Genomic DNA, 25,520 nt, shown 5'->3' with positions numbered 1-25,520 from the left:
TTTATCATTGAAAAGTGTAGCAGAACAACTAGTTTATCGTTATCAGATTAAAGAGCCTAATAATAGTGAATAAGCAGCTTGTAATCTTCGTATTAGCTGAATAATGGGCAACGTATCAATTATATTATCAAGCGGTATGTATGTCGCAATTGATACGTATTTATACTAATGTTCACTCCATATTTATTGATCTTTTTGACTCTTCGTACGACTATTATATAACTTTTACAGCAGTTTCAGCTCACGAGTTAATGCTCAAATAGCGTTGAGTCACCGGTTACGCGCTCTTAAGACTTACCTACTGAACCTTTTAGCTAAAACGAAAACGTGCTTTCAACTTTTATGTGACATTTTTTTGCTTATTGGATAAAGTTTAATATAAAAAGACAGATTGGCTTAAATTTTGTATAACATTTCTAATTTTCTAATTCGAAATAGAAGTAGAGCCGTGGTAGTCTAACGGTAAACCGGTTGCTTCTCATTTGAAACGTAAAAATCACTGCCACGGCATGTACCGAAATTTTGTATTAAAAATAGTTTTATTAAAGACCAACTTCTGTTGTCCCGATTTTTTTTCTTACAGTACAATAAAATGATCCTTACGTAAAACTAAATTTATCAGCATTGATAAAAAAGTCAATTTTATTCATTTTGTATGAAAAACATTTGATTGAAGGTTACAAAGTGGCTCAGAATGCCGAACAATCCAGTACAAAGATCTTTATCAAAAACACATAGGGAAATTTCGACAACTCAATATCTTGACCCGTAACTCAGTTGGTAAGAGCAACACTACAGTGCAGTATAGATGCGGTTTCATCGGGTCGAAAAAGTTTTTCTATGTATATGTTCGATTTTTGTATAATCTTAGTAAAGACATTTGATTTTTTTTTATAATATTAAGTGACGGGACGAACAAGTCGTGTGCCTGATGGAAAGTTACAGGTCTATCCATAACAGTTGCAGTGCCACTTAGAGCTGTAAATCGCAAAGACCTGAGGGGCACTGCCACTGCGCCTGTCACCCTGAGACATAAGTCTGCCCTCAGAACGAAAAAAGGCACAACTGCTATATAAAGTACGCATAATTGTGCCTTTTTTCGTTACGAGGGCAGAGTTGACAATTCCCATGTGTCCGTAATTTCACCAATATCCTTACCCTTCAAAACCGGAACACAGTAATGCTAACATTACTGCTTGGCGGCATAAATAGCAAGGTGGCAGTACTACCCTGATTTAATTTGACCCACTTCTGCTGTCCCGATTTTCTTCGTCTCTTACAATGAAATGGTCCTTACAAGAAAGTAAGTCGTATAGCACAAAAAAAATGCCATTATTAATTTTATTCATTTTTATGGACAACTCACGCTTGACCAAAAAATTTACTAAGCCAATTGTTTTCACAAAAAAGACTTAATGATTCTTTAGACAAGTTTCCTTGTATCGTCTTTGGTTTGGGATTTCCCCATACTGTCTCATTAAAAAAAAAACTGTATATCAATCTCTACGTCATCGATTATCAATTAAATTAAAAACTAGTATTTCTAATGTAATCGGGTGGCAATGCAATTATGTCGGAGAGCAGGAGACTCATGGTACAAGTGTAACCTACTTTAAGCGCCTGTCTCCCACCCAGCTGCCTATGATTGTTATAGTACCTAGATTACACGATGTACATTTCGGGAGAAAATAAACAATTTATTGTATATTTATTTATGAACGTTTCGTAACAATAACTCGCTAACAGTGTAGAAAAACGTTGCGATGTAACTTGCACGTCAAACGTAAAGTCTAAACCTACATTGGTCCACCATGGCGGACTATTGCCTACACTCACTCCTCATAGTAGACTTGCGCCGTGTATGTGGTTGACGATGAATTATGAGTGAAATTCGTAAAAGTTGTAAACTATAATTGTGACTTTTTTATAAAAAAAATAGACTAACTAAAAGTTTGCGGAATTACATCGATTTATCAAGTTTTATTGAAATTGTTTACCGGAAAGTGCGCGAAACCGGATTCATCTCCTAGTTTGCCACCCATAGACGTGGATATTTTCTTTAAATTTAAATGGAACCAATACTGAGGTACCCTCCTTCCAATAAAAAAAAGTCATCAAAATCGGTTCACAAGCCGGAGTAATCGCATAACATACACAAAAAAAATACAGTCGACTTTAGAACCTCTTCCTTTTTTGAAGTCGGTTAAAAATAGCGTAGGTGTTCATGTTTTTCAAACAATATACAAATCTCGCATAATATATTCCTAGAAGTTAAAAATAGCGACTGGTGAAATTAGAGACTTGTCAAATTATGTCTCAGGGTGACGGGTGGAGTGGCAGTGCCCCTCAGATCTTTGCGATTTAAAGCTCTGAGTGGCATTCGGTCGGGTGCACGAGTCGAATGATTATTATATCGGAACACCTCATTCATCATATCCATACCAAAATATCCCTGTCCCCGTCACATTTACAGTATTTACCATTATGTTGGAGAGGGCTAGGTGATCACAAGCAGAAATACTCTAGGGAATCTATGGATTAGTTTAGTATTACTAATTAGTAATGCATGATCATTCGAATACGAAATTAGTAGGTTAGAAATTTGACATTCGAATGTCAGGATTAGCCATTATTAACGAGTCGAATATCAAAATCATTCACAATCGCGCATCGCTAATTGCAACTGTTATGCATAGGCGTGAGGCTTAGCACCAGCACAACTTGTTCTTCCCGCCGCTTGATATCAAAACTAAAAAGCTTAATCGAAGCTAGAATACTTCATTGTAAATTACGAATAGGTATCCATCTGAGGAATGCGTCTAAAAAAATTTAATTTGAACAGCGTTCGTATTATGCATTTTTTTAATCAATATTTTCAACGATTCAATTTGATTGAATTATTTTATCATCTCATTAACCGGTCTTGGACGGCGCATAAGAAGCTAAATCAGGCTTTATCATTCAAGTACTTTAAATATTGTGCTTCCCACCTCGTAATACCGTGCTATTTTAATCACTGTTGTAATTTTGATAAAGCTCGTATTATTCATTGAAAATGTTTCTAGCCAGCCCTATTGATCATCGACTAATTCGCATGAATTTTATTCGAAAACTTGAAATAGTGACAATAACCTCATGGCGGCATGCCAAGTCTATGAAAGTCTTGTCAAATACTTACAAAAGTAGAAAGCTCGATCAACATTAATTCTCTACCTGACCATAGGGAATAACTGGCCGCTGAAAACGAGTAAGTCTACGAATAATTTATCATTCTGCGTAGATATGCCAACAAACAGTACCACTACCACGAGTGTATAGCGTTGAAATTGCCTGTGCCGACGAAAATTATTTGTATTGGAAACTTAGTTTTGTTATTGTAACCGCCAGGGGCACAGTACAATTTTGCCACAGAAATATCGCGCTTTGAAATAATACCTTCACTAAAGGTCCCCATGTACGGGACGATTTGTTTTCATGATTCGACGATCGAAACGACGAATCAATAGTGTATTGTCATTAACGATTGACTTGAACGCCAAGGGAGTAACGACGGCTCGAATCGATTATCATGACGATCGATCGAAACGAGGAATCGTCTGTATATGGGGACCTTTAACGAAAATCTCGCTTTTCCAAGCTTAAACTTTGTAGACTTTTTTGCTTTGTGACGGTATTGGTTCCAACGTGCGTTATATTACGCGATCACTAGCGACTTTGTCACTAGCTTTGTAGTATAGGTACAGCAGCAGGTTTCACACGAGAATGTTATGTTTGCAATGTTATGTGTAAACGTTCTTCCCATTATTTTGAAATTAGTTTCTTGAAATTGTACTAATTGTATGTTTTCGATATGTCCCACGTTTAAATCAATGTTGACATTAAGAAAACGTGAATTTTCAGAAAATAATATTTAAAGCTTATGAAAATAAGTTTAAATTTGAAAAAAGACGAGACTCGCTTAACGACGTTATTGTTTTGAACGTGTGACGTAATGACAATTTTGGATTTTGGGTATATATTATTTATAAAGCCGGATCTACATTTGTCTGACGTGTCGTGACGTGGCACGGCATCCTTTCCAAGGTGAGGCGTTACTTCACACCGGGACAGTTGCTTCAGCTGTACCAAGCACAAGTCCGCTCGTGTATGGAGTACTGCTGCCACTTATGGGATGGCTCTGCTAAATACCAAATGGCCACCTTGGATTCAATAGACAGGCGTGCTAAGAGGCTTATAGGTGATTCGGAATTAGTAGAGGCAAAGCTGCAGAGCCTTGAACACCGCCGTAGAGTTGCCAGCTTATCGGTATTCTACAGGATATATGACGGAGAGAGTGCGATGGAATTGCATAATTTGATTCCGCCTTCCCCTTTCCACCATCGGGAGTCTAGACGTGGGCAGGGGTTCCACCCCTATGTTGTGGATATTCCCCGGATTCGCATGAAGCGTTTCGCTTCCACATTTGTATGACGAGCGGCTAGGGAGTGGAATTCCCTGCGTGCAGACTTGTTCCCCGAACACCATACTTGGACCTTTTCAAGGCGAGAGTGAACAGGCATTATTTAGGTGTGCATGCTACATCCTCGACCTCATCGTCACTTTCCATCAGGTGAGATGGAGGTCAAATGCGCACTTATTAAAAAAAAACCCAATACCATTCTGACGCGTGACGACACAAGACGTCGGACAAATGTAAATCCGGCATTATTTACTTGTTATGTTTAAAATCTTTGTTTTCTTCGTAAATAGGTATTATTATATTTTGTAACAAAATAACATTTTGTTTAAATAACGAATGAAATTCAAGTAATATCGTTAAGTTTAAGGGCAAAGCAACTATACGTCCAAAGGCTTTCTATTATACCGGCAAAGCTTGAGAACACCTAAGTCCTTTTAGGAAGATTAAAAAAAAAATTAAGGCGTATCATGCCCAATATTGTCACGTGACCATTTTAACCAATGCCCTGCTCGGCATTTACTCAAAATTGCATTCAGCACATTTTAAACGTGTTATTAATAATTCAAAAGATTAACTATTTAGGATTGAAACTCTATTCTTGACACACAGCTATGTGCATTTATCGAAAACATAACTTTTACATGAAATGTACAAATAATATGTGACTTTGAAGGCGTCAGATCTCCATAACCGTACATTAATAAGGTGTGTAGATGTAGCTATGTAGTATGAGTAATTATAACTCAATTAAGAATCACGTAGACCATGAATAGAATAGTTTGCCGTGTAACATAATAAGTGATAATGAGCACACTTGAAGTATTTAATTATTTATTTATTTTTGTTTTCTTCGGTTTCCATTTCACATTTAAGGACGTGTATTTTTGTTACGTAATTTCTATTAAAATAAGTAATAAAGTAATTTTCTACATAAAAGCATTTAAAAACTACTGAACACGAAGATTTATGATATGACTGCCTCGAAGGCCGAACGGTTACCATGCTGGGCTGCCACGCAGAGGTTCATTTGTACGGCCTACATTTATTTATCTCGTGAGTTTGGGTGTCATTTGTGGTTGTCTGTGTGTGTGCCTATGGCACCCGCAATACAGCGTCTTCCTAGTGCGGGGCTATGAGCGTGTGCGTTATTTATTTATTTATAGATATAAATAGTAATACATGTTCCAGATAACCACACCAATTGCCTGGTCTCAATCTAGGGAATTCCCTATACAATGATAACCAGAGAACCAGTGCAACGGAATTCACTCCGGGGCACTTGCTAGAACACCCAGGCCGGAACCAATTGAGAAACGTTAATTTCCCAATTTGATACTACCGGTAATCGAATCCGGGATCTCCTCATCCAGCGCCCATTGTATACTTGTTGTTGTATACATTGTATAACCGTTGGGCCAGCGAAGTTGTCGAAATAATTAATTTTCGGTGCAAACTGGTCACTATTTTGTCGTTGTCTAGTATCTCACTCGACTATTCGTTAGCGTTTGCAATAGACCGTCTAAGGGTCGTATTCTAGAACTCTACTCAATGCTCAAGTCAGGATTTGAGTACGGTTTAAAGCACTCGAAATCATACTCAAGTCCCTGCCATTAGGGTCGTATTTCCAGTGCTTGTGTTTCCAGTGCAATCCTGACTTGAGCATTGAGTAGAGTTCTAGAATACGACCCTAAGAACGTAACCGCAAAGAGGTAACAGCTGCAATATGTAAACAAAACGACGATGCAGTGACGTCGTACAAGGACGTAAATACTTCTTTTCGGCTGTTTCATATGGAAACAAACTTATTATATATTTTGTCGTTGTCGGCAAGTTAATTTCCTCAATCTATCATTCATAACAATGGACGCCATAAGAATGTAACGGCAAATAATTTTAAGACCTACAATAACCGGTATGATTTATATTTTTTATTTGTCATCTGTGTGTAACGTGTCAGACTTGTTAATCATTTATGAACTCTATAGGTGGCAAATATGCATCCGGCCAGTACACATACAAGATCTACCATCTGGCGTCTAAGGTGCCGGCATACATCCGGTTGCTGGCGCCCAAAGGCGCGCTCGTCATCCACGAGGAGGCCTGGAACGCGTACCCTTACTGCCGGACTATTCTCACAGTATGTATACGAATTTATTTTCGTAATGGTAAAACCTTATGCTTTTTAAAAAGCAATTTCGTACCCTAAATATAATCAAGCCACATGATCATACGTCATAACATGAAAGTTATAAAAATAATACAAACCACTTAAAACCAATAATACGTGAAATTTTATTACTCAACATTAAAAATCTCTCCTGAAAGTAATTTTGCAGATGTGGCCTTATTACACCATGGGTGCAATAAGGCCACATTTTTGAGAAATAATCTACTCAATATCGAAATTTTTTATTGATGCATCTACTTTAACTGTTTTATAATCTTTGACATTTGTAGAAATACATATTTTGGTTTTATTCAAATATAATTTTTTGTCAAATATTTGGACGTCTTGGTACATAATTTTTGTTATTAAAATTGACCCAAATCCCTATCAAACTAAATGATTGACTGACTAATTAAATCCGTGCACATGTACGTGTGGTATTATTAAAAGAAAAACAACATGTTACGCTTAGTTTAGTCTGTTGGAGTGCTTGTGATGAACATACAATATACCATCAATATTTTTGCATGTCTGATATTTAGCCGGGTAAAGTGGAACTAATTTTGGTACATGTCAACTTCTAGACAACCTGTTTCCATTAACATATGGGTTATGAATGAAAAATGAAATAAGTGTTTTTGTTAGCGTGTTTATTGAGTATGTTTTTTTAGAAATGTGGTTTTAAATTTCGCCAAACGAATAAATTTAAATTTCGAACAGAGAAGCCATAAGCGGTTGTCAACAAAACTACAAATAAAAAAATCCGAGTTGATAATAGTGGTAACGCCAGGTATAGTTTCTCTGATTCCCGTCCTAATCCGTGCTACGCCATAGCCATACAAATCGCCAGTGAAATTAAAAAATAAGTGTGACGTTACAAAAAAATTGAAAAATCCGCATCCGCATCGCAAATATTTTATTAATTTAAATATCCCGCTTCTCCGCCCGGCATTGAGCCGCGTACGCTATACATTACATGGTGGCGTTATTGGTGATCAGCCGCACGTGAAGGTGTGAATGAGACGAGCTCTACGACTTTTCAGACATAAAGGTTGGTAGTAGCACGGTTTCCATTCCTTTAACTTGCGAGCTCACCTTTATCCAGCAGCTCCCCACGAGCTATCGAAGGTCGTTTTTAAATTTTTTTATTATAGCGTCACCAAATAGGCCTAATTTAGTGCGTGTGTCGCTAATACTGGACATTGAATGTCGCCACTATTTTAGTTACTATAGTGTCATTATAAGCAACTTGTCCATTCTGAAAAAAAAAAAAACGATCTCGTCAATTATACCGCTCCTCTGTCCGAACACTCGAATGCCTCAGCCATCACTATATCTTTGAATTTTACTGTTATCTTCTACTCAAACTATAGATTGGTAAAATATTTTAAAATTTGCAATGACGAGACGAATCTAGAATTGAACGATGTGTTAATATCTGGTGCTAACGATGATGGAATCAAGCTATAGTCCATTTCACAAAGTATAGGTACTGTGACATTTCAAGTTTTTAAGTTACATGCATACTATTTTTAATAACTCTCACAATCAGGCCCCAAAAAGAATTAATAGAATTGTTACAATAGATCAAAAACAAAAAACATTTGTTTCAATCGTAAATCGTAATATTAAGTAAAAATTACAGTCTATAAAGTAGATAGAAATTGAAATGATAGAGATAAAATAAATTACCCCAGCAGCGTAAAATGCAATATTTATCCATAGAGATTTACACCATAGAATGGATAAATCGAATCCGGCTATTGTGTCAATACGTGTGCATACACATTGTATGCGAGTGTTTAGAGCTTTGCGTGATGCGTTTTTCAGTCACCCCAAGTTTTTCAGTTACATTTTTTTTATGGTTTTTTAAGTAATTTTTCAAATTTCGTTTCGTTGCTGTTGATTTTACGCTTTTTTGTTTTGTTGTTGATGATTTTTTAAATTGTTCTGTAGTTTTTTAGCAACTTAATAACGTAATAATTGAATCCTTTTATTTTGCTTATTAATTGTTCTTAAACTATAATCTCTAAATCGATTCTCTTTTCATTATAGACTATCTCGATGAGATATTTAAATCTTTTTTTTTTTTCATTCAATTTTACATCACTATAATCTCTAGAAACTTCAAATCTTAAACGTCACCGTACCCATACTGTGTAAAATGAACTTTAGTAGGTCGTATTTGGGTCTTGAAATATCATTATGTATACATGTATGTATTCATTTCCAGAACCCTGACTACATGAAAGACAACTTCACTATCTGCGTAGAGTCCCTGCATTTACCAGATGCGGGCGATCAACACAATGTGAGTATCACATCTTACAAAAAACTACTTACAGTTTGAGAATAAGGCCTATAAATATGGCTCTGCAGCATCAAAGAGCCTTTAACTTCTTATACAATTTTTAATTATTTTTTATTATTCAATTTGTGTACAAATACTATAATAAATAAAATACATATTTAGTAGCAGTAGAGCTCCTCGTGAAAGAGTTCGTCCAGGAAAGTACTACCACCTTACCTATTTCTGCCGCCAACAGTAACGTAAGCATTACTGCGTTCCGGTTTAGAAGGGTAAGGGTGCCGGTGAAATTACAGGCACAGGGGACTTGTCAACTTATGTCTCAGCGTGAGGGGCGTGGTAGCAGTGCCCCTAAGATTCTTTTGGGGTTTTTTGTCTTTGCGATTCAAAGCTCTGAGTGGCACTGCAACTGTTATGGATAGGCATGTCGCTTACCACCAGGCGCACGACATGTTGTCCCGTCACTTGGTATTATAAAAAACAAAAAATACAAAATCTTTGTCCGAGAAACTTACTGATGTTTTTGACAGCACTCTAATCATAGCAATGATTCGCTTATTCCAATGTCATTATTGCAATTCTTCATTATTATACGAGGAGAGGTCCAAAAGTCCGCGTAATGGAGGGGTTGTAAATAATATAAAACAATAAGGCTATTTTTCCTTTTCAATATAATTACCTTTGATCTCAATACATTTTTTAGATCTCGACATTAGCTTTTCTATGCCAGCGAAAAAATATTTTTTCTCTTTGCTCTCAAAATGAGCTAAAATTGCTGCCTTAACCTCTTCATCGTCGCGAAATTTTTTCCCACGTAATTCTTTTTTCAAATTTGGGAACAAATAATAATCGCTGGGGGCTAGGTCCGGGCTGTAAGGTGGGTGGGTCAGCGATTGAAAGCCACACTTGTGTAGAGCAGCCATCGCAACATTGTTCTTGTGAACCGGTGCGTTGTCTTGCAAAAGCAACACACCCTTTGTCCATTTTCCCCGCCTTTTTTCTTTGACAGCTTCCTTCAGTCTCTCTAATGTTCTTGCGTAATATTCTCCCGTTATATTGACTCCCTTTTCTTTGTAGTCAACCAATAAAATTCCTTCACAATCCCAAAAAACCGTAGCCATGATTTTTCCAGCCGATTCCGACACCTTAAACTTCTTAGGGGGTGGTGTACCCTTTTTATGCCATTGCATTGACTCCTGTTTGGACTCGGGCTCAAAGTGATGAACCCAAGTTTCATCTCCAGTAACAATTTGCTCCAAAATTGGGGTAGGTTCTGCGCCACACAGCTCCAAGAAGTGCTTTGATGCATCGATTCTTTGTTGCTTTTGAGGCGGCGTGAGCATTCTCGGCACCCATCTTGCACTGACTTTCGTCATGCCAAGATGATCGTGTAGGATCCTCAAAATGGTAGTGTCTGATACTCCTACTAATGCAGACAGCTGTTTCTTCTTCAGACGGGCATCTTCCAATATAAATTTTTCGATTTTTTCAACATTGTCTGATGTGGTGGCCTCAACTGGCAGTCCTGGGCGAGGATCGTCTTCAATTGATTCTCTGCCATGTTTGAAAAGACCGTGCCACTTGTAAATCATTGTTTTACCAGGGCACTGATCCCCATAAACAGTTTCCATCTCATTCATAATGGTTTGAGGAGGTTTTCCTTGCTTGGTAAGGAATTTGATGATAGCACGAAACTCGATTTGCTCCATATTTGCAGTTTTCTTCCGGATTTACTTGTTTGTAGGGCGATATCTCGTAAACTAATGAAGTTAAAAGGGTGAAGCTTGATATATATACCCCTAATGAGTATCTGATTAGTACCACATCAAGCAAGCATAATTAGCGGGCTCCCGCCCCCTCCATTCCGCGGACTTTTGGACCTCCCCTCGTAGATCAATGATTTAAGCCAATGTAACAGGAAAAAACCATGAAGAAAAGTAATCTATATTTATAACATAGTAAAAAGCCTACAGCTTACAAGCGAAGGATTCTATAAATACCACCACTTTAGCGAAAGAAAACACGTTTGACCTTGTTTCCGATGTAAGATAACAATTTTTTTATCATCTATAAACTCTATTTATTTCACATATCTCGTATATGGGCTTGTAGAACCTTTGTAATAAGTTGATAATAAAAAGAATGCCATTTAACACCTGAAAAATATACATTACGCGTCAAATTGGAATGATTAATCGATTTTTAAATTGAATCCATAAATAAGGCAATAAACGTATCGTATTAAGGCGAAATGGTATCGTGGTTGCATAAGCTTTAAGCGCGTGAGGTACAGGAGAAATTCCTTGCAGAACATTTAAACATTTACCTTTTAGAAATAAAATATAATCTCTTACTGTAAAAGAAGGTCATAGACCCGTCGTATTTATTACTTAACACCAGAAAGAAAATTCCATTAAAATGTTTTTAATAATAATAGCAATCGAATGAAACTGATTCTTCCGTGGATAACGTAGTAAAAAATAAAATTTTGCGGAGCTTAATTTTTTTTATTTCATCAAGGGAAAAGTCAATCGTGTTTCTGGCCCCATAGTCCACTACCAATATATTATTGTCATTAAAAAAATGGTGAATTCGTTTTTTAATGTCATGTGAAAAATCGATTTTATGTGTGGTCGCAGTGCATGTATTTTGGGTCTCACTTCACCTTAATAATAGTCGTAAGTTATTGTGTGCCATATTTGTGACACACATAGGGCTTTTTATCGCATTACAAAATTCAAAATTGCCACTGAAGGATTAGTTGTAGCACTGTATATTCATTTATATAATTATAATATCAGTGGGTTTTTAAATTTAAATTATGCTTTGTAATGTTATTAAATCTGTTTTTTAATTTGTTCTTATTTCAATTGTTCTATTGACACTTTTATTTATTCTGTCCTCATCGTCATAACTATTTGCATTTTGGTAACCTTAGCGTCAATTACGTTTATTTTGCTTAACAATAAAAAAACCAAATAATTAAATTTGTATTGAATGTGTATTCAATATTTTTTTTGTGAAATTACGGATCAAAGGATTTTTTTCTAAGTGTTTGATCTTTAATAATTATAACAAACTAGTGGAGTATCAATGGACACTCCACTAGTTCTAGTTCCGTTTTGTTCAGGTATTGAATGAATACAAATTTAATTACAGATAATAGCGACGTCTCTCGCCAGGGCTGGTAGCTGTAAAGTTACTTAACATTCACAATTGTTTTTTTGAATGGTTGGAATAATATAAACAATTAAAATGGTTAATAAATTGCAAACACAGAAATAAACACCACAGTGACCATTATAAAAATATCGTATAATCACTATGCTGATGTTACATGCGACATCTAATCACACTTAAGTGTTGCGTACGACAGAATGAGTAGGAAATATTCAAGGACTATAAAAAACGGATATCGTATTCTGATGCCGTAATAATTTCTCTTAAAGTGTTTTTATAAACATTCTTACTGTGTAAATTAATAATAATAATACATATTATTTCCAGTTCTTAGGTTTTTTCGTGATTGATGAACATTGGAAATGTAACTTTTTTTTTTCCGGCAAACAGCGTGTATTTTTTTGAAACAAATCAATGTTTCGTACTCTTTACAGGTCCCATGTTTTCGGGAGACTAGGTATCCCTAATACAAAAGAAAATTTTACATTTTTATCGTCAACAAATAAACAATCTTGTCTATTTATATAATCTAAAAAATTACCTGGTGACCTATAGTACAGGTCCAACCTAGTTTAGGCACCAGTCTTCCATCTCACAATTTTCACTGTATGATGTTATTTACGATAAATACCCTGTAATTTGTATTGTTAATGTGGAAAGAACAATAAATAAATTATTATTATTATTATTATCACCAAAACGTCTGAAACTGCGACGCAATCTACGTATCAACATAAAAATGGCTTTCGTACCAAATTTTATGTGATTTAGTGGAATAGTTTTATAATTAGAGTGGTTTTGTTGATTAGAGTAGAACATTTGTAGAAAATTACAAAAAATCATAACTTCCAAACAGTCGATTTTTGCGGAACTGGTGTTTATTTTAAATGGGTTATTCCAATGTCCTCTACCTAACAACGGTTTGCACTGTAGGCGCTGGATGCGAAAATTTCGGGTTCCGAGATTCCGTGGTCGATTCCCGGTAGGTTCAATTTGGAAAATGAACTTTTCTAAATTGGTTCTGATCGAGATGTTCCGAGTAGTGCCCCAGAGTGAATTCCGTTGTTCTGGTACACATAGTACAGGGAATTCCTTGGTTTGAGACCAGGCAATGGGTGTGGGTGTCTGACACATTATTATTGTTTTGTATGACCTTGTTGAAAATTTTAATTTGTAAAACTGGGAAAACTGTTTTTTGATATAACAAATATTCTTGTATTCTAATTCAAACTGACTCGATTTGTGCGTCCAGGAGTGTAATCAAATATGAAACGTTCTGTAGGTGTTCACATATGTATACATACAATCATCAACCCATTTATACGTCCCACTGCTGGACACTGGTCTTTTCTCAGGCTAGGGTTTAGGTCATAGTCCGCCACCCTGGTTCGTTGCGGGTTGGGAACCATCACACGTTTTCCGAGTGTTGTGAACCTTTGACGTGCAGGTTTCACGACGATGTTTTCCTTCACAGGAAAACTCATGGTAAATTTAATAGGGATTTTCTTAAATAAATATCATTTGTAATTTAATTACAAATTCTTATTCTCACCAGATGAGCTGTGGTGACACTTGGTCGTACGTAAAATATTCTTCTTAACGCACATGCACTTCCTATTATCATTGCTTTATGCATCTACATTTAACAAATACATTGCCTAATGTACGTTAACATTAAAACACATACATAAAAGTAAATTATTATTATTAACTTTACACTACAAAACAGTGACATATTAGCTAGGAGTCTATGTTTAAACTACAAAGTAAATGTACTTTTTTTTTCATAACAGTTGCAGTGCCACTCTGAGCTTTAAGATCTGAGGGGCCCTCGCACTGCCCCCGTCACCCTGAGACATAAGTTCACAAGTTCCATGTGCCTGTAGTTTCACCAGTACCCTTACCCCTCAAAACCGGAACACAGTAATGTTGACATTACTGCTTGCCGGCAGAAATAGGTACGGTGGCAGTTAGAGGCGGCTCTTGGGAGATTTCAGTGGGAGTTCACTTTTTTATACGTATTTTAAATAAAAAATTAAACTCACATTATAGTGTTCCATTTGAAACAATGCCACTAAACAACACTATGCTTCTTAACAACGATTAAATAATAATAATTTTTACAACACAACACAACAAAACGCGCGCGAAAAAAACGCGTAGCTTATTTGCGCGGAGCACCGCTGAAATCTTGCTATATTTCCTCATACTAATCTTTTGTTTCACGTGTCGCGCTGTTAATAAATTTCTCTTTCGCACTCATAGAATTCAGTACTGAACTTTGTAAACAATGTCGGTTCACAGGAGCGCATCGCGAAGCGCTCCACTCAAGAGCCAGTATGCTATACTGTAGAGAGGGTCGTAGCTTGGGTTTTGCGTGAGGCACTTTTTAAACATAAAACAGGACTATATCCATGAAATAAATATTTATTGGGTATTTTCAGTTCGAAGCCTGTTCTAGAACAACCAAGATATTCTTTCTTTTCAATCCAATTTTTTTATATAATTCTAAACTCAAACCTATATTCATTCAGCTAGCACTAATACAAACCGTAATGCGTAGCCTACATCCCTCTTCCTTAGAACTGAAGGGGAGAACATCCCTAGTTAGTGCCCTACCTATGATAGGCAACTTACACATATGATCAGCCTTTACTATATAGGCTAGCCACAATACTATATTAAAGAGAAAGATAAAAATCTAATTGTGTTTGTCGTTCAGTAATAAAAAAAAATACTGCGGCTACTAATATAATATGAAAGCATAATTAATAAATTTATTTTGGTGGGTTGGATAGGAGTGGGAGTTCACTGCACCAGCGCTCCTTAGGAGAAGCCGCCTCTGGTGGCAGTATTACCCTGGACGAACTCTTTCACAAGGAGCTCTACAGCTTTTAAACGTTGTACACTAACTATATCGGTGAATAATTACTAAAAATATAAAATTTCGGAAACTTTAACTATTATAATCTAATAGTGTCCTTGACACTGTACAGTAATAATGTAAGTGAAAATACCGTTTTAGGTAACAAATGGGAAGTGAAGAATAACACGATATTTGAAAATAAAGGTGAACAACTGAAAATGTGCACTAATAGTGTGAATTTCTTTTGACTACTTCATATTTTTTTATAGCAATGAACAAAATGTAACAAATGGGAAGGGAAGAATAAAACAGCATTTTAGTAGCAATAGAGCTCCTTTTGAAAGAGTTTGTCCAAGGAGGTACTGCCAAATTACATATTTCTGCCGCCATGCAGTAGTGTGAGCATTACTGCTTTCCGGTTTCGAAGGGTTAACGGAGGTGGTTAAATTACAGGCACATGAAGACTTTGCCAACTTATGTCTCAGGGTGTCGTGCGCAGCGGCAGCGCTCGTCAGACCTTCATGATTTAAGGCTCTGAGTGGTACTGCAACTATTATGGATAGGCGTGTCGCTTACCATCAGGCGCACGACTCGTTTGTCCCGTCACTTAGGGACTATAAGAATATAGGAAGACTATAGGAAATTAAACTATTTTGCCGGATTTAAATGGTGTATATTTTGTAACTATAGTAGAAAAAATAGGGTGGTTTGCATTAATATTAGACTAACTGGTTGATGACTTTACCACCTCAGTCAACCGTGACTATGGAACCTGTAAAGGGCCCGAAACGTTGGTTTGTTTCAAAAACAAATATGTGCCATTTAAATCCGGAAATATAGTTTTAATTGTAACAATCACGAAAACCTAAAAACTCGATATTAATTAAACTATTTTTATTTGCTTTTTAGGTACACGAGTTATCCCCAGAGAAGCTAAAGAACCGGGAAGTGATACACATCGATATTGCCAACGACCCAATCCCGGCATCGGACTACAAGCCCGAGACCGACCCCACTAAGTTCAAGTCGAAGAAGACCGGCCGCGGCCCCTTAGTCGGCAACAACTGGAAGAAGGAAGCCCAACCTGTTATGACCTGCTACAAGCTTGTGACGGCCGAGTTCAAGTGGTTTGGACTACAGGTTTGTAGTCATTACTTTTATGTTGTATTTAAATCTTCAGTCTGTTCACTAATATAGGTGTGCATGCGTCGACCTCATCGATATTAGGTGAGATGGATGTCAAATGCACACTTATTTTAAATAAGTTTTTTTTTTAAATTCGCCTCACCAATGATCACTTGCTTTAATGGCGAAAGAAAACATCATGCCGATACTATAGTTCATTTCACATAGCATGATTACGGTGACTTTTGAGATTTGAAGTTACTAGAGATGTGATGATGTAAAATCGAATGAAAAAAAAAAACGATTTCAATATCTTATTGATATAATTTGTAACGAAGAGAGAATCGATTTACAAAAAATAATTTAAGAACAAATAATAGGCAAAATAAAAAGGATTCAATTAATATGTTATTAAGTTACCAAAACAACTACACAACAAAAATATCCACAACAAAGCATAAAATCAACTGAACGAAACAAATCTCAAAACAAAAGAAAACGACACACGTACAAGGTGTATGCACTCGTATTGACGTGAGATACACAATACCATATTCGATTTATGGTGTATAATTGTCTATGGATAAAATATTCCGTTTTACGCATCAAGAAGTGATTGAGGTAATTTATTGTTATCTTTATCATTTCATTTTTTTTGTACATAATGTACTATGATTTTTATTTAAAATCACTTTTTTCTATGTTTTTGGTACATTATGACAAATTTCCTATTTATTTTTATAATCTGGTTGAGAGATTAGTTAGAAATCGTATGCGTGTAACGTTAAAATTGTAAATGTCACAGAATGTCCTATGTGAAGTGTCTTACTAAGTTACTTAATACACGACAGTTAAAAAGACCAACAAGTCCATCAAAATAGTCGTTCATAATGTCGCACTGCTATATCAATGGTGTTGTAACTCAAAATACGTGAAATTTAATATTATATCATTACTCAACGTAAAATTTGATTCTGTACACGTCAAAACAACTGTCGTTAGAATATTGTAAGAAGCAATCAAAAGATATCTACTTAACTCAAAATGAGACACACTTTATGTGAGCTATTTCTGACCAAAATAATCCTTATTCAAAACAATGAAATAATTTTTTCCATTTTATATTTAAATATATTTGAGAAATTGTTTAAGTGTTTATAATAAAACTATAACATATTAATTTTAATTATTTTTTTTGCGGGAAGTGAGTAATTCGTTTTTCATCCATTCTGAGAAAGTCCTCTTTTTCAGTTAATACACTATCATATTAACAGTGCGATGTATATTTTTTTGTACAAAATTCTGTAACAATTATTTTTTATTACGTAAAAGAATAACTTTTTTAAATGTTGAACTTTTAAATTGTTTATAACGTAATAGGATAACGTTATTATTACATACCGTTGCAATAATCCTGACAGTTACGAAAAAATATTTGTGTTATGTACTGCAGATAAGGTTCAGTATGTAATGTACTTCGGCCGCCACTCCCCATCTGTAAGAATGCCATAAAAGCAAGATAACGATTGTACGATATCGTTCGATGTCACGATAATTTTCGTTGCTAGTTTTAACATTTGCAAAACATTTTTACTATGTTAATTGTTTTTTTTTTTCAGAGTAAAGTAGAAAATGTCATCTTGAAATCAGAACGGCGGTTGTTCACCATATTCCATAGGTGAGATCATTCAGATTATATACAGCCTTGGCCAAAAGTATTGAGCACCCATTATAACTCACAGTTTTTTGGGGAATATGAAAATGAAATAATTTGAAACAATTTACACATGTTAATATTACTATTTATTAAATAAAAATCAATATTTCGTGTCCACCCTTTGCCTTAATTACGGCAGAAATTCTTTTTGGTAGAGAGCGGACAAGATTCTTACAGTCTTCAGGACGTATAGCGTTCCATTCTTGGCGCAGACGGCGTTTTAGTTCTTCCTTTGTATTTATTGTGTGGCGCCTGACGTTGCGCTTTAATAAACCCTATAAATGTTCTATGGGGTTTAGGTCCGGAGACTGGGCAGGCCACTCCAGAAGCTCAATGTTTTTTTCTCTAAACCATGTCATAGTGCTTGCAGATTTATGACATGACGCGTTATTCTGCTGAAATTTGACGCCATCCATATTTGTATCGCCAAAAAGAGTTGAAAATGAGGGCAGCAACGCAGATTCCAGGACGTTGATGTATTTTGAAGAGTTCATGCGACCCTCACACACAAACATTTCGCCAACTCCTGAATCAGTCATGCAGCCCCAGATCATTATGCTGCGTCCGCCGTGTTTTACGGTTGGCACTATACAGGCTGGACTAAATTCTTCGCCTGCCCGGCGGCGCACAAAAGTCACACCAGGTGTACCAAAAATCTGAAATTTTTTAAAAATGTAGTGACTTCGGAAATCTAAAATATTTTTGTTATTGAATTTTATTTTCAAATCACATTGTTTAATATCTTAAGAACGTGAAATTGTCTAACTCACCTCAAAGTTTGACTCGTCTGACCACACGACATTTGACCAATCTTCTTCGGTGAAACTTTGATATTTTAAGGCCCATTCATACCGACCCTTCTTGTTGTTTTGTGAGAGCCATGGTTTCTTCCTGGCTTTACAGCCTTTCAGACCAACTTCCTGAAGCCTTCTTCGAGTAGTGCGAGCAGAAATAGGTCTGTTAATTTCGACAGAGAAATCAGCAGCGAGATCTGAAGAAGTTTTCTTCCTATTTTTTAACGACTCTCTCATTAACTTTTGGTCCTCACGATCTGTGGTGATGCGTTTGCGCCCTGTTCTGTATCTGTTACTATGGGACCCAGTAGCGGCGAAACGCTCAATAGTTAATTGCACAGATCGGCGCGAACATTTCGCAGTTTTAGAAATCTCTACCTGTGATTTCCCTTGCTCATGCAGAAGTTGTATCTGCATACGTTGTTCTAAACTAAGTTCGTTTTTTTTAGGCATATTGCAACAATATCACTAAATGGAACCAAACAAAATACCAAAAGCGCACTAGATCACTGGATGTGTACGTAACGAATGATAGTAGTGAACTGAGAAATAAATACAAAAATCGTAAAATGACAAATTTTATGGCACCAGGTGTTTTATTGCTAGTTACGGTGTGGGGGTCATTGTTTTTAAACCTTTGTAGATGCCGAAAAATAATCCTTAACAATAGGACCTGTTTTCTGCAATACTTATTGTGCCCGTTCGGGATTTTTAGGGTGCTCAATACTTTTGGCCAAGGCTATATTTTCAGATGTAAAAATTAAAAATAACTGCTAATATAATAATTTCATAACTGCACTGCTATAACAATAGTGTCGTAACTCAAAATTGTTTATGAATGGATAATCAAGTATTATGTTTAAATAAAAATAATCACATTATTCGCAATAAGTACCATTCATTTTTTTTTTTAATTTTTAAACTATGTTTTCTTACTTCCACAATTTTGAGTTACGACACCTTGTAATAGCAGTGCATATTAATTTAATAATTTAAGTCGAAATCTTGCAATGTTTCTGGCAACTTGCGGCAGATGTCAATGTTTAGGCTATTTAATGTACACTTGTTCTGCTACAAGGTAATATTTTTTGCAAGGGATTTTACCCGTCGACAAGTTTTACTTGTCGTATACTTTTACTACGTAATATCAATTGAATGGTCTAAATAGTGATATTAGCAGGGTTCTGTCACTCGCTCAAGATTACGCGACAAGTGCTTACCGCTGAGTGCGCCGACGTCGGCGCAGGCGCTAATGCAAGTCTTTCATTTATGAGCATTCGGCCCCGCACGATTACACACTAAGGACAACGTTATTTTCACCGCTCTGAGTGCGTGCTTAGGTTCCTTTTTCCTCGTAGTGATCGCCTGGTGTTATTAGTCAGATTTAGCAGGCTATTATAGCGTAGGTATTTTCGATTTCGTATGAGAGTGATGTATTTGTTACGTAATCTGTGTTATTAGTCGCAAGCTGGTAGAAACTTGCTGTACAAATCAAATTGAACCCGAATGCAGTCATAAGTGGGCGCTGGATAATGAGGTCCCGGGTTCGATTCCTGCGTCTTGGGAAATGAACATTTCTAAATTGGTTCTGATCTGGATGTTCTGGGTGGTGCACCAGAGTGAATTCCGTTGCTTTGTTATTCATAGTACAAGGAATTTCCTAATTTGAAACTGGTTTTGTTTACTTATTACTTATCCCTTTTTCGCTGTTTTATTTTCATTCCAATTACATGTATGTGCCAAGTGTTATTCAAATCGGTTGTGAGTTGAAATTCCATAAACCAAATTCATCTCTTAATTTGCCAACCTTATAGGTGTAATATTTTCTTCAAATTTGAATGGGACACTACTGAGGTACCCCGTTTTCGACAAAAAAGTGTCATTGTAAAAAATACAGATGAACTGAGAACCTCCTCCTTATGAAGTCGGTTAAAAACAAGTCCCTAGATAGTAAATTTTGAAACGATATTTATAACGAATGATCAATAGAAATATATTATTTGATCTACGAAAACGTATAACCAATTAAAGAGTAGTAGCTATTCAGTATACTTTCAAGTCGATTGAATGCCTCTGGTTTGCACCAAGTGCAAATGGCAACTGATAGAAATCCGACGAAGCACGAAGATTGCCGAGAGGTATTTAAAAATAGTTTTACTGTATTATCAGCGGGGCTCCGAATAGGTAGAGTTTTTTTACCAAAATTTCGAGGAACAAAGACAGAAAATGGAGTAATAACAATATTTTTTTAGGTCTTGGACCTGTTCGGGATTCGGGAAATCATTTAAGTACATTAAAATTGATGTAATTGGGGACAGGCAGGTACACTATATTTATCTTAACTTTGCGACACAGTGGGTCGGATCAGCATATGCGGACATTGGATTTTTTCACGATGCCTTTCTAAAAAAATGCCAAGCGAGAGATCCTATTTAAATATTGTCATATCACATTTTACCATAAATCTAATAGTTTAGTAAGAAAAAAAATAAAATATGTATTTTATTAAAATGTGTATTCTGTTTTTTTCCTGTACCTGCCTGTCCCCAATTACGTCAATTTTTAATTTTTTGTGATTTCCCGAATCCCGAAAAGGTCCACCAGGACCTAAAAAATATTGTCGTAAGACAGTCTCCATTTTCTATGTTCTTCGAAGTTTAGGTATAAAAACTACCTATTCCGATCCCTGATTATCAGTTACGTTCATCATAGCTAATTGTTAATAATTACAGGGAAGTATTCTGCTCCATGGACAATTGGTACGGCATGACGATGGCCGACATTCGCGCTATTGAAGAACGTACTAAGGAGGAACTGGAGAAGCTCCGCCGTGAAGGGGAGGTGCGCGGAATGCGTGCCGAGAACGAGTAAGCGGCTAATATATTGGTACAAACGCGGTTGTAGTAGACCACACGATATCTCAAGTTACTTCCTAGACATGTCATCTTTGCATTCTTTTGACAGCTCTAAAAAATATTGCTTCCACACTACACACCAATGGTATAAAAGGTAAAACAATTTTAGATATGTCAGATTCAATTAATGTTCGAAATATATCGACGTGGATTATTTGACTATCAATTTCTTTAACAGATCTAAGAATAAAAAGTATTGTCATCCCTTTCACACTCGAAGAGTATAAAAGGGAAGCAATTAGTGTAGGAATAAATATCGACGTGGATTATTAGACTTTCGTTTCTCTTGACAGATCTAAAAAGTATTTCCATCCCTTTCACACTCCTATTGTATAAAAGGGAATGCAATGTTTTTTAGATTAGGTTAAATTTGGTGTCTCAGAGTCGGAACCTTTAAAGGATGGCTTACGTTATACTTTAAGTAAGTTGGTTACAAGTCTAAAATTTAGACATGACTTTCCTTGGTTTTTGAGCCCACGTTTACCGACCATTATAAGCTGAGCCCTTTCCGTTTTAACTTGAAAGTCAAACTAACCTGTGTGAAGTTAGAAATCTTATGCAAATTTGCAAACAAGTAACTTGTTTTTGTTTAATATCATGACACGAAATTTTACTCTGAAGATCAGGCTGACTTTCAACTTGAAACAGAATACGCGTCTCCGGTAGATAAGGTGCTAAGGTATTTATTTGTCGGCCAGACTTTGACTCAGGTCGAAACCTGGCCTATATCTGGTGAAAATAAAAACAATTTTCCAAAAACGGCCTAACCTGAGTCATCCTTGTATTTATGATTTCAATCTGCGGAGAAGATGAATATTGAAATTTTAACTAAAATGAATTATATAGAAAGGAGAAAGTTACTTAGTATAATAATATTATTTTCGTTATCAAAAATTATTTCTACGAACAAGTAAGTCTACTCGAGCAATTTATATGAAGTTTTACGTAGGTCTTGTCTATACTGCTACATAATTTAAATAAGTATAATTAAATATTTAATTAAAAAGACATACAATTGTAATGATTTTTAAAACAATATAAATGTGTACAAAACTGCTGCATCCGCGTTGTGTGTCAATGTAAATTTAGCTTTACGCGTGACAATCTTCGAGCGCATTTTCTCAATACGTCCTAATTCTTATTCGCATGGTGTTAAAGTCTATTTATTATTCACCAAATCGGAGTCTATAGAAGAATTGTTAAATTAAGTAAGTTATTATATGTTGAACCCTATTCGTTAAGATGAGTTTACTCTTGCTCTGCATGCGCCAAAACGACAGAAACTGTGGAAGTTAAAATCGAACAATGCTGAAGTGGCAGTGCTGACAGATGCGCCCTTTTAACTCCGTTGTTTTCTGTCATACGCATTAGCGGAGATTAGTCCGTTTTGGTGGATAACGAGCCTTAACACAATACAAACATAAAGCTAGCAGAAAACCGTGGAACATCTATATATTATAGGTAGGAAATTGTTCAATAATGCCTAATGAACTTTCGCGCTCGACGTTTGTTCTCAACGCTCATACGCCTCAACCTCGACAAAAGAGATTACAACAGACTGCTGGCAGTCTTTCCCTATATTAGAATGATTAAAAATACCTATAGAATTGTTAAAAGTACCACCTAGAACCGCATATTCATTTCTTTTTAAGACTGCATTTTTGTAAAAGTGGAGGCGAACGGAGCGGTTCTAATAAAATACCGTATACAATTTAAATTTACAGACGTTGACGAAAAGTCTACTACTAAAATTTAATGGTAATTTGCAACCGTACAAAATTATCATAATGCACAGGGCGCATTCCTACTATGTCGAGAAGACAATGTACAGTGTCGTGGATTGTATATTTAAATGAAGTTGTTCACGTATTGTACAACACGATTAATTGTCGTTCGACTTTTTTGAGGTTACGGGAAGAGCTAGAACGACAGTCGTCCGACAATAAATAAAACGACACAATAAAAATGTGACGACAGACAATCGCAGCCACTAACGTCGTCACATTTATCGTTGTCTCATATTTGCAAATGACAAGGCGACTGCCGTGAAACGATACAGTCCACGACTATAGTCGTGATATGTTAAACGCAACAGTAGTCCAACGATAAATATTGGGAACGCGCCCTTACTGTGTACAGATGTTTAGCAATGCAGATTCAAGTGCTATATACTCATACGTTTGGACGGAATGTACGCATGGAAATGTTCCAAGGACCGAGCAGCGTGGAAGTTTCAAGATTTTATTTTTTACTAAGAAATTCCATTCATTTACAGTTGAAATATCGAACAAAAAAGATTAAAATATTAAAACTATTCTACAATAAGTGGGTAGTTGCTTATTTCGATGTGAGTTCGTTAATCAATCACTAACATGAATGGTGGTATGCAAAATTAACAAAGATACATTGAACGGGCAGAAATAGAAGCTACATGCAAGTAGTTTAATTGGGGCGAGACATTTGATACAATCAATTATTATTTTATTATGTTTATTATTTATAATGATAATACTTTTTTGTTTGTTTTCTTTATTATAATTATAAAGTATTTAAAGTACTTCCTCCGTGTCGCTAATACACGCACCAATACACGTGTAACCCTATATTTATACAACATCAATATCAAGATTTCATGTCAACAACACAAATGTGTTGTTGCTGTCTACGCCCAAGCTTGAGTGTAAATGCAGCCTTAAAACCGAAGGTCTCAGTCGAGGCAAAGGGGCAAATACCATTAGAGAAATAATGTCATTGAGATGTGGTATAGATAATATTTAAATAATATCTAATAAGTCGATGTAGTCAGTGGTTAAAAGGTAGTTTCGTCGTTACCTATTTAAAAAAAAGTAAAGATAAATTTTTGGACACTTATTTCACTAGCAACGAGAATTGATTCAAATATCAATGGCGGTTTTAGGCCGATATTTAAAAAAACTATTGCTGTTTATAAAAGTTCTGTTTAGGCGCCTGTTTTTAGTGAAAACAGGACTTTCTGGCTGTTGTGTAATATAATAACTTTGTACTTGTAAGTATTTTTGTGCAATGAGACATAGAACATGTCTTTTGCTATCGGTCTTTAACTAACGTTCGCACGATTGCTATGCGAACATGTTTTTAATATTTTCTTTACCAAAATTCAATATATTTTTCTAAATATCTAATTATAAACCAAAAGACATGTACTATATCCCACATAATACCATATTAGAATTCGGGCACGAATGTTAACTAGAAAAATCGGTGCAATATTAAAAAAAAATAGAATGCCAACCCGAGACGTGAAATGGTAATTTGGTTAATTATGGTGTTGCAACGTGGATTTCGGGCACTTACTTAATTTAGCTTGTCATTCTACCATTGTCTATAGCCATGCAACTTCTTTGTTATTATCGTGAAATTTTAGAGAAAGAAATGCTTCATGATAATATTCTGGAATATTTAAATAATAAAAATTGCCACCAATATTAGATAGAAAAAACTATCCTGAAAATTACCCATCCCGACTTTTTCTTATGGTAATTTTATATACCCTAGATTGGGGGACAATTTTGCCAGTCGCCAAAGCCAATAGAGTTAATAACATGGACGAAATTTTGGGAGGATGCTTTAACTTCAATTACAGTTACCAACGAGCTCTTTACTCAACTATTTTTGAGCTTTGCGAGCTTAATGTTGAGATATATTAGGAAAAAAAAAACAACCGACCGAAAAAAAATTGCGTAGTCTACCTGATGATAATGTTCTAGGGAAACAAAATCAAAGAGGTAACATTGCTATAAACATAAATAATGAATAATTATTATGTGGTTATCGGTCGTGGCTTTATAAACGGGTAGTAGGGATTTTTTTTTATTAACACGGGCAAGGGTTGCAGTATACAGATAATTAGTAGTTCAAGTTAAAATTCAAACGCCATTAGACTTCAAATAGTACAACATTAGGTATAGTCCATTTGTTTAGGTATTTAACAAAATGTAAACAGTCTTGAG

The 25,520-nt window shown here is 35.7% G+C and overlaps 1 protein-coding gene across 1 annotated transcript in view; it reads left to right on the top strand.

Moving 5' to 3' along the window:
• The window catches only part of LOC113226031 (phosphatidylinositol transfer protein alpha isoform), a 44,915-nt gene extending 19,448 nt beyond the window's left edge, over nt 1–25,467 (top strand). Inside the window, exons 4-8 of the mRNA XM_026458536.1 lie at nt 6,445–6,596; nt 8,860–8,937; nt 15,890–16,120; nt 17,725–17,783; nt 21,349–25,467. Of these exons, the coding sequence (XP_026314321.1) occupies nt 6,445–6,596; nt 8,860–8,937; nt 15,890–16,120; nt 17,725–17,783; nt 21,349–21,487 (659 nt within the window). The 3' untranslated portion in view covers nt 21,488–25,467. The remainder of the gene's footprint in view (nt 1–6,444; nt 6,597–8,859; nt 8,938–15,889; nt 16,121–17,724; nt 17,784–21,348) is intronic.
• Nucleotides 25,468–25,520: the final 53 nt, after the last annotated feature.

Source organism: Hyposmocoma kahamanoa, unplaced genomic scaffold, assembly GCF_003589595.1.
Source record: "Hyposmocoma kahamanoa isolate Upper Pololo Valley unplaced genomic scaffold, ASM358959v1 180, whole genome shotgun sequence".
Lineage (NCBI taxonomy): Eukaryota > Metazoa > Arthropoda > Insecta > Lepidoptera > Cosmopterigidae > Hyposmocoma > Hyposmocoma kahamanoa.
The sequence above is the reverse complement of the archived record's forward strand: the minus strand, read 5'-3'. Positions and strand labels throughout refer to the sequence as shown.